Source organism: Plasmodium fragile, assembly GCF_000956335.1.
Source record: "Plasmodium fragile strain nilgiri unplaced genomic scaffold supercont1.13, whole genome shotgun sequence".
Lineage (NCBI taxonomy): Eukaryota > Apicomplexa > Aconoidasida > Haemosporida > Plasmodiidae > Plasmodium > Plasmodium fragile.
Window position 1 is genome coordinate 154,790 of NW_012192593.1, and position 14,487 is coordinate 169,276.

A 14,487-nucleotide genomic window follows, 5' to 3' on the forward strand; every position below is an offset into this window, starting at 1 on the left:
AAAAAAGTAAAAATGTGCAGTAGCAACAATACCCCAACGAATGAGAGGAGCAAACAAATAAGCAGATGCATTTTGATGAGGTGCATAGGGTGAAAACTTCCCCAAAACAAATGACTTCGATGATGACACGAGTGATCATGCCAATATCGCTGCGCGACCATCTCTGCGCGCCCCTGCAACTCACTCAGCCGCAAAGTGGGGACAATGAAAATCATGTGGCTGTTGTGGAGGAAGAAAATAAAATCCCTCTGCCACATGAGAGTGTGCCCTTACGATATGGGCGGGGGAATTTTTGGAAGGGTCAGCAGGGGAATATTAGACAAGTCAACCGAGTCATGTCTCCCCGCTAGATCAAAGTCGTCACTTAGGCGGAGCCCCGATTGTGTTTCTACCGATGAGTCGATATTGAACCCGTCAGCCAAGATGCCGTATGCAGGTGGGTTCTGCTTCCCATGGGCGTCCCCTTGCGCGCACCTCTCTAGCTTGGACTTGAGCCACTTGGATTGCTCCTGAATCGGTCGCACTTGGATGAATTTCGTCTGCCCATTTTTGTGCAACATTTTCTGAACGTCGTTTTGCCCACCCCTCTGTGTGACCCTTTTGTGTTGCACCCCGCGTGTGTCAAACTTGTCATATTTGAGGAGAATTTCCACCTCCATATCTCTTCGTCTTGCCCTACTGCTGCAGAAGGGGGAAATTACCAGGGGCGCCCTAACCTTGGTCTTATCCTTTTTCAAAAGAACATTTAGCGGAATGAACGTGCTGGCAACGAGCGTCTTCCTCGTTCTCCCCTTGTGTTGCCCCTCCGGGTAAAGACTACACCCCAGGGCTTCATCATTGGCATGTGATTCATCCGACAAGGAGTCGCTCCAAAATGGGACGTCATAAAAGCATATCTGCAGAGACAAGTTCTGCAAGCACATTTTCAAGAGACTATAGGATGGCTGCCCTTTCATGTTGTCCTTGAGTAGAAGGTCCGGAACGTTCTCTACATTCTCTGTACTCCTCGCGTTGTAGAGTCTGTTCATCTCCGCTCTGGTTGGAAGTGCCAAAACAACTGCCGTGTTGACACCCGAATGGGGGTCATTCAAAATGGGCTTGCTTACCGCCTGAATTTTATTTATGATATACCCATCTTGGGGGTTCACAAAATAGGGCAGCATATGACTACCCGATTGGATCCAATCATAATTACTCAACACAACTTGAAATGACATTGCCATGCTCTGCGTAACTAACGTACCCGCGTTGTGTAATCTCTTGACCTTGACGTAAAGTCTATAAGGAGAAGGGTCAACTTTTACCAGATTCGTTCTGTCCATTTTCATGAGCATGTCTTCATTTTTACCTTGGAAGAAATATAACTGGTTCCATTTGTGATCCCTGTGGAATTTCCTACCTACAACTGTACATGCGTTAACCCCATTTGTGCATTCCTCGTCACTTGGATACTTCACTGGAGCGACCTTCGGTTCACCACTTAACAAGTTGTAATGATATATGGAGGTCCTCTTTTTACCCTTTTGTTCACGTGCAAGCAGATCTGCAGCACTGGTACTCCTTCTGCACATCTCTTCAACCGACGCATCACTACTGTTGTGTTTGCTTAGGGTGGCTCTTCTTCTGTGTGCATAACGAGGAACAGACTTGAGATGGTTTCCGACATGGCCACACCCCACCCTGTTTGAAAGTCCACGTCTCCTCGTTAAACCACTTGCCAGTCCACTCAAATGGTGTGACCTGTGCAGAGGGCACTTTTTGTTCTTCACCCGAGCACGACCACACGTGTGGGCTAGCGATATGTCCAGTTCATCACTCTTCACTGCGTGTTTATTCTCTTGGTAAAAAATGATCATATCATTTAGGAACAACAAGAGGAAGAAACAACTTCTGCCGTTTTTGTGAAGGTGCCAGTTATCCCAATGGTTCAACAAACACCAGTCTCTCTGACTGAGGGGGTTTACTCCCTTCATCCTGTGTGTCACTCGTGGAGGAGTTAATCCATCCCGGTGTCGCTCTGCTAAGGAAGCGGTAGAAGATGCATCATTTTCTGTATCGCCCTTGGTGAAGGCAGAGAAGGAAGACATGCAAGATGACGTTGAAGAAAATAGGTTCGTCTTTTGCTGTCCCCGTTTGTTGCGTTTATGATGAAGTTGCTGAGAAGGATCATCCTGATTGGCTCCTACTACAATCATTTTCCCCTTAACACTCCTAGTGTTTCTACTACCTATTCTTACGTCCCCCCCTTTGGAGGAACCACACTGGGCTTTCAACATACACTTTACGAAGTGAGACCACTCGACCACACCCAAGGAATTGAAATCTCCGTTACACTGATAGACCTCTTGACACAAATGCATCATCACGTTGGAAAAATGAGAGGACAATTTTCTTAACGCTAAAATTAATAAAATATTCTCCACAGGAAAAAATAAAGACGTGTCTCTACCCACATAATGTCGGAACAGTCTGATAATGTAGTCCATGTAATTGGAGTAAGCTGAATAAGTCAGTGCATTCAAGAGAGTCTCTACCTTTACATATTTCCTGTAGTGGACTCTCCTCAAGACTTCCCCAAATAATTTTTCCAAAGTTGTTTTTCTGAACATGTTATTTTTTTCGTTCAGTAGATTATCATTATTTCTATTTTTTTTTAGAAAATAAATTTTCACAAAATTGGGTATGGCAATATAATCTCTCTTCTCGTAATTCCTTTCATCTTCTGTCCTTTTCATTTCATATTCGAATGAAACATAGCCCATGAGTTGTTTGTGTTGAGGTTCCCTTCCGTCTTCTCCGTCTCGTCCGTCTCCTTCGTCTCCCCCATCCGCATGTCCGCTACCGAAGTGTAATACGATAGAATTTTCTTTTTTTATTTTTTCTATAGACGAATTTTTCCCAATGATCGTTTCATTCTCCCTTTTTTCATCATCTACATGTGGCACAATTGCTAACTTTTCAACTTCCTCCTTGGGATATCTCACCATTTCGTTTTTATTTTTCATTAGAACCGGGTCAGCAGCACCCATCCCTACATCTGAGCTGTCCAGAAGCATTTTCCGTTCCTTCTCATCCTCAAAAAGTGCATCCTTCTCTCCATAGACACCATGAAACAGACTCTCGCAGCAAAATACAACATCCTCATTTTCGTGTAAAAGATTTTTTATTTTAAAAAAGTGCTCCCCAATCGTGACGTCCTCAGAAATGTGATTCAGTGAAATCAAAGCCTTCACAATTATCTTCCCCTCCACGTATGGCCTACTCCCCGATTTGATAACTTCCCTGTGCTTTATCTTCAAGTTGTGTATGCTTAACTGTTTTCCTGACGAATGTTTTTTTTTTTTTTTTTCTCTCTCCTCCTCCTCGCCCTCCTTCACTAGTTGCTTGTTTGCTGATTGTGATTCTTCCCTGGAGGGATGCGTCTGCTCACGAGGATTCACCGGTACTTGGTGGAGGTTCCCCCTACCTCCTTCTTCTTTCCCTCGATCAGGTGATGTACCGTATGCTGGGCTGCTCTGTCTGCGCACTGCCCCATCTTCACACCAACTGTCCAACCCTTCATCGTTACCCTTGGGGGAGGCGCCCCCCTCATCCCAGTTGACCATTTGCGGGATGGACCTGGAGAGAAGCTCGTATGTCCCGTCGCCGCTACTGCCATTCCCACCTGAGGGGTCCATCCACTGATGCACCTCCACGTAAACAGCTACAAACACGTCGTCCCCCCCGCGGTCTGCATTTCCATTCCCGCTTAGTCTGTTAAGCATTTTTCTAATCAAGCACGCTGGAAGGATTACCCAGTTAATGGTTAGGTACATGTGGCTCGTGTCATTCTTCCACAGGTTCACATTTCTGTCCTTATCTTTTATTTGGTACTCGGCCTTGCTGCTGTGCTTCCCCTTGGAATTCTTCCTCCACGCGTGTCCTTCCAGTGTGCTATCAACCAGGACGATCGACTTCGTCTCGTCACACTTCTTCTCATCCGCGTCGTCACCACGTCTGATATTTCCTCCCCCTTCACTTGCCAAATGAACCTCCTGGCCATTTCTCAACCAAACGTATTCGCCGCTGTATTGGCGATTCATTTGGGTGAACCCGTTTGTAATTGGTGGGTGCACCACAGGTGAGGAGGTCAATCCGTCTCTTCTCTGCCGGCTGTCCATGAGAGTGCAATTCGTCCTTCTGTTCATCGAGGTGGAGTCATCTTCCGCATGTGTACAGTGAGCTGTACGATGAGCCGCTTTGTCACCGCACCAATTATTGCTCACTCCAGATTCGGCCATTTTTATTAATTCTTTTTTATTAGAAGCTCTTTTTTCAGACGCAGGCATGATGGACGAATTTAATTTTGCCAAGTCCACCTCATGGGGGCTCTCTTCTGCTACCTGTTCAACGCAGAAATTGGGGCTAACCACTCTATGGCTAGTTTCAAAAATGGGATCACCTGAACTCATTTTCGTGCAATCATAATACATATCTACATCTAAAAAGATAATGTTCTTATTATCCGAATCGGTAGGAATGAAACACAAAATTTTGTGGCTCTTCTTTTCCTCATTCTTCATAATGGAAAACATCTCCAAAATGTGTAAATCTGCTTCGGCTATGATACTTCCTTCCCAGAACAATTTTAATTTGAAGATTTTTTTATTATGTTCGAAGAGCGTAACTATGTCTTTTTCCTTTATGGTGGAAAATGTGTGCTCGAAGAGGTAATTGACATGCAAGGAATCGCCACCTCTTTTTGTTTCTGCTCCAAGCGGCATAGCACTCTCTGTGCAGATGTTTCCTATCACAATTTCTTTCATGGCGAAGCAACAAAAATAGCTGAGTGAGATGGGAGCACTCGGCTGGTTCATGTTGATAGATTTGTTCTCCACGTTGGACTCTCCCCTTGTCCACTTTTCGCTTTCCATTTTACGCACAAAATTTTTCAACCCTGTAAATTCCTTTATTATAATCCTAAATCGATGTGCATAGAATTCCTTGCGGTGAAAAATAGGCATGAGTATTTTCTTCCATTTACCTTTTATATTCTTTTCGAACATCTTCACGAGTTCCTCTTTCCAAAGGGGGTCCCTCACTGGGGGATTTTCTTGGTTGTCTTTTAATGCGTAACGCGGAGTGACGTCTCTGTCCTGGAAGCTGCGACACACAAGCTGCTCATGCAGCACTGCGTCCTCCACTCCGTTTTGAAAATTTTCTTTTTTTTTCTTCACATTGGATTCCTTCTCAGACGCTTCATGCACCTCTGTCTCATTGACAGGGAGTTCTCCCTTCTCCCCATCCTTATCATCAACTACACTAGGTAAGAGAAACTCTGCCAGCAACGCCTCACAGCACTCCCTGCTCACATATTCATCCTTCATGTGCATGCGATTTATCCATTCGTAGGAAAAATTGTACACAAATTTGTAATTCGAAAAGGAGACTGCACCTTTCTCCGTGTCGAAAAAATGAACAAACTGATGCACATGAATTGGTGAAGAATTATCCTCTCCGAATAAGACGTTCAATCTATCTCTGAGGAGAAATAAATTTAAAAGAACCCCATTTAGAAATTCTTCTTTTTTCAAAACAAAGTCATCCGGTATGATGCTGTTTAATTTGGTTTCTTCCATGTTGAGTAACAGCTGGCATGCATTTTTCATTTCTTTCTTTACGATATCTTTTTTCCCTGCTCGTTTGATCCCATAATACATTTCCCCATGTGTCAGGTCGCTTTTCGATTTCAAATTGGCTAGCTTGATGAAAAAAAAAAATAATATTCTTCCCATGGTTAGTCTGTTAAAACGAAAGTGGTAAATGTATGTCTTGGGTAGCGTTTTCGTTTTTGCTAAATTTGTGTACACCGCTTCACTGTCAAGGGGAAGTATTTTTTTTTGTTCTTCCTCCTTTTCGTTTTCCCCCCTTGGTGTTGCCTTTGCCAGTGATTCTTTTTCAGAGGGGGCCTTCCCTGAGCGGACTCGACTTCTGAAGAGGACAGAACACGAGTGGGAGTCCTTTGCAGGCATCTTTTCAGTGTATCTGTCTTTTTTGTGAAAATCATTTTTTGATTCATATTTTTTCACGTCCTTCTCTCTCTTGAGATTATCCTGGGATGGGTACTCTTCCTTCTCTCCCTGCCGCACCCCCCCCCTGTGTGCCGCCTCCCCCGCCAGGCGCAACAAATTAGGCATGTTGATGTACGCCTTCAAGATGTAGGGGCCCGGTTTCCCCGCCTCATGCAGCTCAAACTTCTTGGAGTCGTAAATAACGCAAAACTTGTTAAGCGGCTGGAAAAAGTCATACAACTCAGCCCAGGAAAGAAACAAACCATGCAGGGACAAAATGTTCTTGAGCTTATCACATGATATCAAATGGTGTTTATCCATTGGTTCAAAATTGGCATGTACAATGCACTGGTGGTGTTTGCAAAAAAATACATTTTCATTTTTAAAAAAAAATCTGAACAGCTTTCCCTTCAATTCCGAATTGTAATATTCACCTTGCCTGTACAGGTCATTTAAAAAATTTTTAGTTGAAAAAAAATTGTGGCAAGAATTTCTCAAGTGGAGTGATGTCATATCAACTACGAACGAGTACTTCTTCACAAATAATGCTATGTCTTCTTCAGAAAAAATATGATTAAAGTTTTTGGAAAGGACATAAATGAAAGAGTCTTTTTTATCTATATGTGCGAATAATCGGTTGATGTTCAGTCCTGTCAAAATGCATTCATTAAATAATGCCCTCACGTACAAGTTCGTCATGTGCGTTGCGAAAATTTTGTCCTGTGTGATGTTTTTATTGTGAAGTAGGCTTCTCCGATTGATCCCCCGTACATCGGACAGCACCAACTTGTTGAAGGCAATCACATATTTCACATTCTTTACGTACAGATCGTTCCATTCATCAGAATCATGATTAACATTGTTCCTCCCCAGGAGGGTGCACCTCTTCCCTGGAAAGTTTCTCTTCCAACCAATAGGCACATGTCCCCACAGGGTAGAACGGCCACTCCCCTTGGGCCTCATCAAATCCCACATCATATTATAGCAATCGTTGAAAAGGGTAACTCCGTTTGGGAGTCTTACGATATAATTATTCACCTCCAAACAGTTCCACAAATTTAAAAGGAAGTCACTTATTCTGATGTCTAACGCTTCAAATATGCTGTATATTTTATTCCACTCTTTGGAGTCAAAACTGCCTGACCTGGTCATAATATTTTCCACACGATGCAAAAATTTTATCCTCGCATTTTTCTCCTCATAATTAAGAACAAAACGTTTTTTCACATAAGCAGCATGTGCGTCTTTATAAATGTGCACAATTTTTTTCAACAAATCGCAAAGTAGAAGGAGGTATGGATACACCACCCCCTTGTATTCTTGGCTCGTAAATTTCTTCTCCTCACAGCATATGCGTACTTCCTTATATAAAAATGGGGACTTACTAAGTCTGTCATTCTCTCTCCTCATTGCAGCATCAGCAGGAACGTTCGTGTGTTTATTCTCCCCCCTCTGTGAATAGTGAGCCTTCAATTTCCCCCGATAGAAAATCCACTCCTGCTCGTGAAAGGACAAATCTACCGACTCGTTGTTCGCCACTTTGCAACAGAAAACAAACAGATAAAAGAATTCCCGGATGTGCTCTACCACATGTTTATTCCTTTTGAGAAACTGCACAAGTGGTGCGTCCCCTGTGTGCGTGCTCCCAGTTCGTCTCCCCAAAGATGCATCATAGCTGCCGCTTCTGTTCCAATTGGCGTTAAAACTGGTGGCACTCTGGCTTAATGCGCTACGACTCCGTCCCAGGCAGGGCCCCAGTGGGAAGTGCGAAACCTCGGTGATCCCCTTACCCTGGTTTTCCACAGCCATCCGCAAAATGCTCATATTCTTTTTGAAATTTTTCGAAAATAGGTGAGTCTTTCCCTTCAGTAGGGTTTGAAGTGAGGAGGCCGATTTCGCTATGGTAGGTCCACCCGTGGCGCCCATCCCTCCACTGTGTCCCTTCCGCATTGCCTCTTTACTATTATGGCGGTCCCCATTTATGATCACAATCAGCCTTAGGAGGTCCTCCCTAAACGACTCATCATCGCTATACTCACACTGACTCACACATTTGTCTTTGCAAATTTGCCAAAAATCGTAAAACGTATAAGTATCGTTTGCGTAATCATCCACATTTACAGAGTTCATTTCGCACCTGAACATGTTCATAAAAAAGTAATGCTTTATTAGTTCTTCTCCTCTTAAAATGCCATTCTCAGAAAGGTAAAAGAATAAACTGTACAGGGGGAGCGTTGACAACGTGTGGGTCATGCCCGATGTCGGATCCCTCACTGGCACACTCTTCTCCACGGACGTGCCCCACTCTTCGCGCACAAGTACTAATCTGTTTTTCTGGGGGGTATAGCTGACTCTGTTTGGAGACCCCGCTTGGTTTGTTTTCTTAAAAATGTCTAGCTCTTTTCTCCTCTGCTTGACGCTATCCAAGAGGGTCCTCGCGCTCTGCTCCGCATGCCCTGCTCCATGCGCCTCGCCCCCGTGAAACTCAAAGTGGGCTTTGTTCCAGTTCAGCCAATAAGCCTCCATGCAATCGTAAAATATTAGTTTGCTATTTACGCTAGTGAAAGAGGTCAAATCGTACGTTAACAAATTAGAAAACAAAAGACGCACATAATTTCTGGAGAAATCTAAATTTAAATTCTCAACTGTTGCGTAAAAATCGCTATACGTGAAAATGTTCTTTTTGGAGAAAGCCTGTATACCTATGTCTTTTTCTTTTAAGAGAGCAAAAAAATCTTCCAGTGTGCTACCTGAAAATATGTTTCCTCCAATTTGTTCGTTAAGGTAGTACCTTTCCATAATCCTCTTTATGTTATGTTCGTGATTGATGGCAGTGAAGTCCTGCAGCAAAGAGATGTTCCCATGGTGGTGTCGCTCAAAATGTTTTTCCCCCACCACTCCTCTTTCTTCCAACCTGTTTGTAATTACCTCTTTTGCATACCAATTCAGTACCTTCAAGACAATCTCATAAGACGTGTACAGACCCAGCATATCGAATAGCATCAGCAACTCTACTTTATCATTCTGTTCATTCTTATTATTCATTACTTTTCTTCCAAAGTAGCGAAACAAACACTCCGAAATGTATTCCACAGTTATAAGCCCACTAACAATTTTACTATGTAGAATGATGATTATGTATTTGAAACCTTTCCTTATGTCTTTCCTTGGCCTATTGCTATTCTTCTTCTCATTTGTGGCGTTGCAAAAGGACGTGTTCGTTACGCTGATGTGTTTTTGCCTCTTTACATTTGAGGGTGCATCATTGGATGTTCTTTTTGCAGTGGTGTGGCCACCTGTTTTGTCCTCTCCTGAATCATTTAAACAACTTGCCAAGCTGCCATTCGTTTGCGTCTCTGTTATGCTAGTACGAGTCTCCCCCAAAGGTTCCTTCCCATCATCATAATTTTGGGCATCCGTTTGGCCCTTCCCCCTGGGGCTATTCTCCTCCTGTACAAGGGATCCCCCATGAAACTTTTCACTGCTCTTATCGGGGTCCCCGGTGAGGAGATGTTCCTCATTGTCACTTTTCTTCAGCATGAAGGGGGTCACTTGCCCTCCCTCGTCGCCGCGCTCATATTCGTAGTCGGCTTCATGTTCCGCTTCGTGGCTAGATGTGCCTCCTACCTGGCCGGGCGCCTCACCTTCCGCCTGAGCCCCTCCACAGGGGGAAGACACGACCATATCGTCACCAACCATTTCGTCTGTGCTGTCCCCCATGTTGTCACAAACGGGGAAGTGCTTTCCTTCCACTTCGCTATGTTCACCCCCTGGACATGTCTCGCTGCGCTCGCTGCGCTGGCTGTACGCGCCTCCGTCGAGGCCCCCCCCCGAGGTGTGCTGCTGCACGTATAGGTGGTAGAGGGCCAAGAAGTAGATCAAGTTAACGGACTCGATGCCCTTGATAACATTTACGAGGACGCGAACATCTGTCCTCGAGTAGTTGCACTGCGTCTGCAAGAGATACTTCACCAGGAAAAATAAATCCTGGTTGGAAAAATCGCTATTGTTAAACCTAGTCAGCATAAATCTGATGGAGTGTAAAAATAGCAGAGAGGTGCAGGCACACACATTTTCTTCCTCCTTTAAGAAGCGTCCCAAATTTTCTTCAGCACTACCTTGATATATCGATGAATTCCTCTTCAGTGCCTCGGAAGAGAAATACCTTTTAATCCTCGTTGAATAATAATTTTTTGTCTGCAGGTTAATTTTTACTAATTCATTTTCTAGGTTCTCTATTGTCACTTCGTTTTCGTAGAAGCATGCAAAAAGCCTCAACAAAACGTCATAACCATACACAGTATTTTTGAGTTCCTCGACTCCTCTTCTTATAATCAGGGAGGAGAAAGCTGAGAAATAAATTTCTTCCCTTTCCCTGTCAAGGAAGAGTAAGCACAACTCATCGAACACAGTGGAGTCCACAAACACAATTCCGACCTCCTGAAAAAAAATGAAAAATTCTTCTTTGCTAATGTACCTATCGTCATCAATGTAGAGATTGTCCAAATATTCACACACATCATTTAGGAGCATTTTTTTTTTATTTCGAATGAATAATTTATTTGTTAATTTTTCCCACTTTGTAAATATTTTATCTATGTATTGTTCAACGTGTGTTTTTAAAATATATTTGTCATTCTTGTTGGTTGTGTTTTTTTTCATGTCTGCTATCATTAGGTGGACTATGTGTTCCTTCATTCCTCGTAGAAGTAGTTCTTCTTTGATGAACTCTATGGGTAGGTAGATCTCTGGGTCTTTTTTCCTTTTGCCTGTTCTGTCCCTCTTCATTCGGCGTAATACCCTTCTTTGCGTCCGCTCCTGCTCATCTCCATCGCTGTTCATGCCACTTACACTCCCGCTGCCCTGTTCAACGTGATCCTCGCTCCTGTCATCATCACTTCCTCCATCATCACTCCTTCCATCACCGCTAATCTGATCATCGTTTAGTTGGTCCTTCCCCGCTACGTTCGCCGCGCTCACTGCGCTGGATGCAGTCCGCCTGGCCCTCTCCATAACGGTGGCGATCAGAGCACTACTACGCACGTCCTTCTGCAACACCTCCCTCTGCAACTCGTACACGTAATACTCATTGTTGTAGAGGCTCTCCGAGTCATAAATAAAATATTGCTCATTGATGGACATGCAGGACTTTGCCTCCCCTGATGGGTAGCTATCCGACGGGGTGAATTTCTTCCCCAAAGACTGCTCTCCTCCGGATGGAGCAAAGACAGAACTGGTTAGTGATTCATCCATGTGATTATCCCCATTCGATAAGGAATGTTTTCTCTCATTGGCATAACTTTCAATGTACTTCTCACAAAACTCTCGTACATTTTCTCGTCTGTTCTTCTGCCCTCTCACCAGAATGACCCAAAACATAAAATTAACATGTTCGTAAAACTGATGGGTCATCTCCAATTGTTTCTCCAAACATATCACTTGTTCCTTTTGTATAATATCCTCCAAAGGGATATTTACAATTCCAACGCAGTCCCCACACTCCTCTTGATCATAATACTCACTCTGTCGACCCCCCCTCCTTTTGTCCTTGCCAGAGCAGTTCTCCCACACCTCTAATATCACCTCGTGCAAGTCACTCAACTTCCTCCTGGAGTGTACAAAAAAGTCGAATGCTTTTTCCTCCTCCAGGGTGAAATTTCTGTAGTAATACTTTTCCTCTTTTGTAAACCTTACACAGATGGACATATTGTCAAAATGCCTCTTCGAGAGGTTCACCATTTTGTGTACATAAATGTATAGCACATCGTTCGCATCACGAGTGGTGCAATGTGGTACGGTTTGTGAGGACACTCCAAGTTGGCTTGTCTGTCCCTTCTCAGTGAATACCCTAAGTATGTTTTCTCCTTGTACATTTTCCCCACCTAAGTTGCAACTACCGTTACTGTCACATTTTTCGATAATAGTTTCCTGCCCGATGACATGCTCCGTTTCGTCATAACGACTTACACCCCCTCGTGGTTCAACTCTTTCTCGTCGTGCGGGCTCCGTCAAGGAACGCCCCTCTGACGCTGTCCCCTTTCTGAAGAGATGATAATTATCTTCCCCTTTGGATAAGTATAGCATGGCAAATTGCAGAGTGACCATGACATGTGAACGCTTCCCCAAGTCGGAACAATTCCCCCATGGAAGACACAACTCTCTGAGTGGTGCTTCCACTTCAACCGTGCATATAAGAGGAACTTCACCATAAGCCAAAATTTCATACCAATCAGGAACAACGAATGGTCGATTGAGCGACTTGACGATGGTATCATTCTTCCTCTGCAAAGTATACAATTTGGATGAGTTCATTTTTTTTTTTTTTTTTTTTTTTTTTTCCTTCCTCGTTCTTCATACTCACTGGCGCATAGTAAAATGGCTACCTTTTCAACGCTCTCAACAAGTTGTCTCTCTACTTTATAATGTATGTCTTCCTCAAATTCGATAAAACTCTCATCTACATGGTTGCTTTTAAGGCAAAAATTATCGTACGTGATGGAAGCGTGCTCTCCATGGGTCTTCTTCCCATTCCCCCCTTTTGTGCCTTTTACACATTTGCCGCTTCTGTTACCTTTGGTATACTTCTTCTCCCCCTCCATAATTATCCTGTCCAAATTAGGCATATCTAGCTCTCCATCCATCGCCTCCATCTTACACGCACTTAAATCATTTACGCTGGCGCTCTGTCCACGTTGTTCTTCCCCCACTCGGTCAGATCCCCCCTCATACGAAATGGGAACACAAATGGACAGACAAAAATCGTTAAAAAGTTGCAGCTTGTTTTTATATCTTTCTTCAATTTTTAATTTGGACAATCGGATTACAACATCTACGAGGTCATGATCTGTTTGTTCACCTAATGAATGTTCTTCTGTCACTATGGGGTGGTTGTTAGTTCCTTCTGCGTCCTTTCCCCCTTGCGACGATGCGCCATCAGGGAGGCTCTCCCCGTCCTTACCCTCTTCGATTATTTCCCCCGTGAAGTATTGCGAATATATCCGACTTATTCCCATACCTTCGCTGGCTTCTTCACATTGGCTGCCTTCCCCACGCTGGCTTCCCTCATGGGTTAGTGATACTCCATCACTCACGTGGAGCTGACCACTCGAGGGGGATGCCAAATCTCCAACCGAAGGGACTGAATAAAGAGAGTTTTTCGTTTTCTCCACTCCATTCGCTTCTACATGAACATTACAATCGGGGCTGCTCAATTTGGTATTATCATCTCCACTGCTCACCTTGTTAGGCCTATCCCCCTTAGGCCCATTATCCAACGCCACGGTGGTGAACGAGTCGTCCAGAGGATCGCCCTGCGCCCCCTTGGAACTCACAGAACTACGGAAGTCGCTGCTCATCAACAGTTGCTCAATAATGCCTCCTCCCTTAGTGCCCTCATTTTTGTGTTCTCCATTTGGAGTCTGCCACATCGTTGCCTCCTCCCTTAAGGTCAATTTAGAATGAGACTCATGATCGCCCATACCCATTCCCCTAATTTTTACCACTGCTCCATCGCTAAAGGATAGCTGCCTTATTTTCTTCACCTCGCTAAGTAGCATTGTATTCGTCTGGTAGTCCTTTACATCTGAGAGGGTCAATCGTTGGCGTTCAATTTTTTGCTTCAGTTGAAGTAGGTTCATCCTGGAAGGGAATCCCGCATACGGATCTCCTTTTTGGGGAGGCTCTTCATTTTTACTAATTTGGTCCCTCTCATTTACTGGGGGGACCCAGGCAACTACTGCATCTTCGTCTGCCCTTTCCTTTTCTGTGATTTCTGCGCTCTCCTGCAGCTGTATCCTGGTGTGATGATTTGGAGTGTCCATTCTTGCGCTATTGTTTGCCCAACTAGATATGCGTTGTAGGTCTTCGTCCTCTCCCATCGATTGTGTCCCCCCCTGTGCTTTATTCACCCCCCACAATGTGTCGCATAACTGTGATGAATCACTAAGGGAAGTTAGAAGACTCGGCATGGATCTGATGTGTTCGCTAATAAGCCTGTTAACAATTTTGTATTCCTTGAGCTCATTTTTCATACGACTTTTGTTCCTTTCTTGTAATGCCTTAATTTCTTCCAACGTCTGCTTGCTCTTGTCCCTGCCCGCCGCCAGGACGTTGAACAGCGTGCTGTCCACGGAGGACGCCACGCTTGGGCACAAATCGTCACTCATTTTGTTTCAGTGAAGTTGCAGGGGTTATTAATTCGGGATGTGCCGCGCAGGCATTGGAAGTGTGCCCCTATGTAGGTATGTACATTACGCACGTGCGTGTCTGACAATTAGGTCTGCCCACCAACCATCAAAAAAAAAAAAAAAAAAAAAGGAGCCAGTTAACCTAACCGGTGACGTGGTGAAGAGCAAAATGTGCAGACAAACCCTCCGCACACATACATACAAATGTGTGTATCGTCAAATGGGTATTAAAAAAAAAAAAAAAAAAAAAA

General features: G+C 44.0%; 1 protein-coding gene across 1 annotated transcript; it reads right to left on the minus strand.

The window, feature by feature from the left end:
• Positions 1 to 269: 269 nt before the first annotated feature.
• On the minus strand, positions 270 to 14,215 carry AK88_01503 (uncharacterized protein; the record flags this gene model as incomplete). Its single annotated transcript, XM_012479138.1, has 2 exons — positions 270 to 12,332; positions 12,434 to 14,215. 2 exons carry the CDS (start codon positions 14,213 to 14,215, stop codon positions 270 to 272), a joined length of 13,845 nt encoding a protein of 4,614 aa, XP_012334561.1.
• Between the last annotated feature and the right edge of the window lie 272 nt (positions 14,216 to 14,487).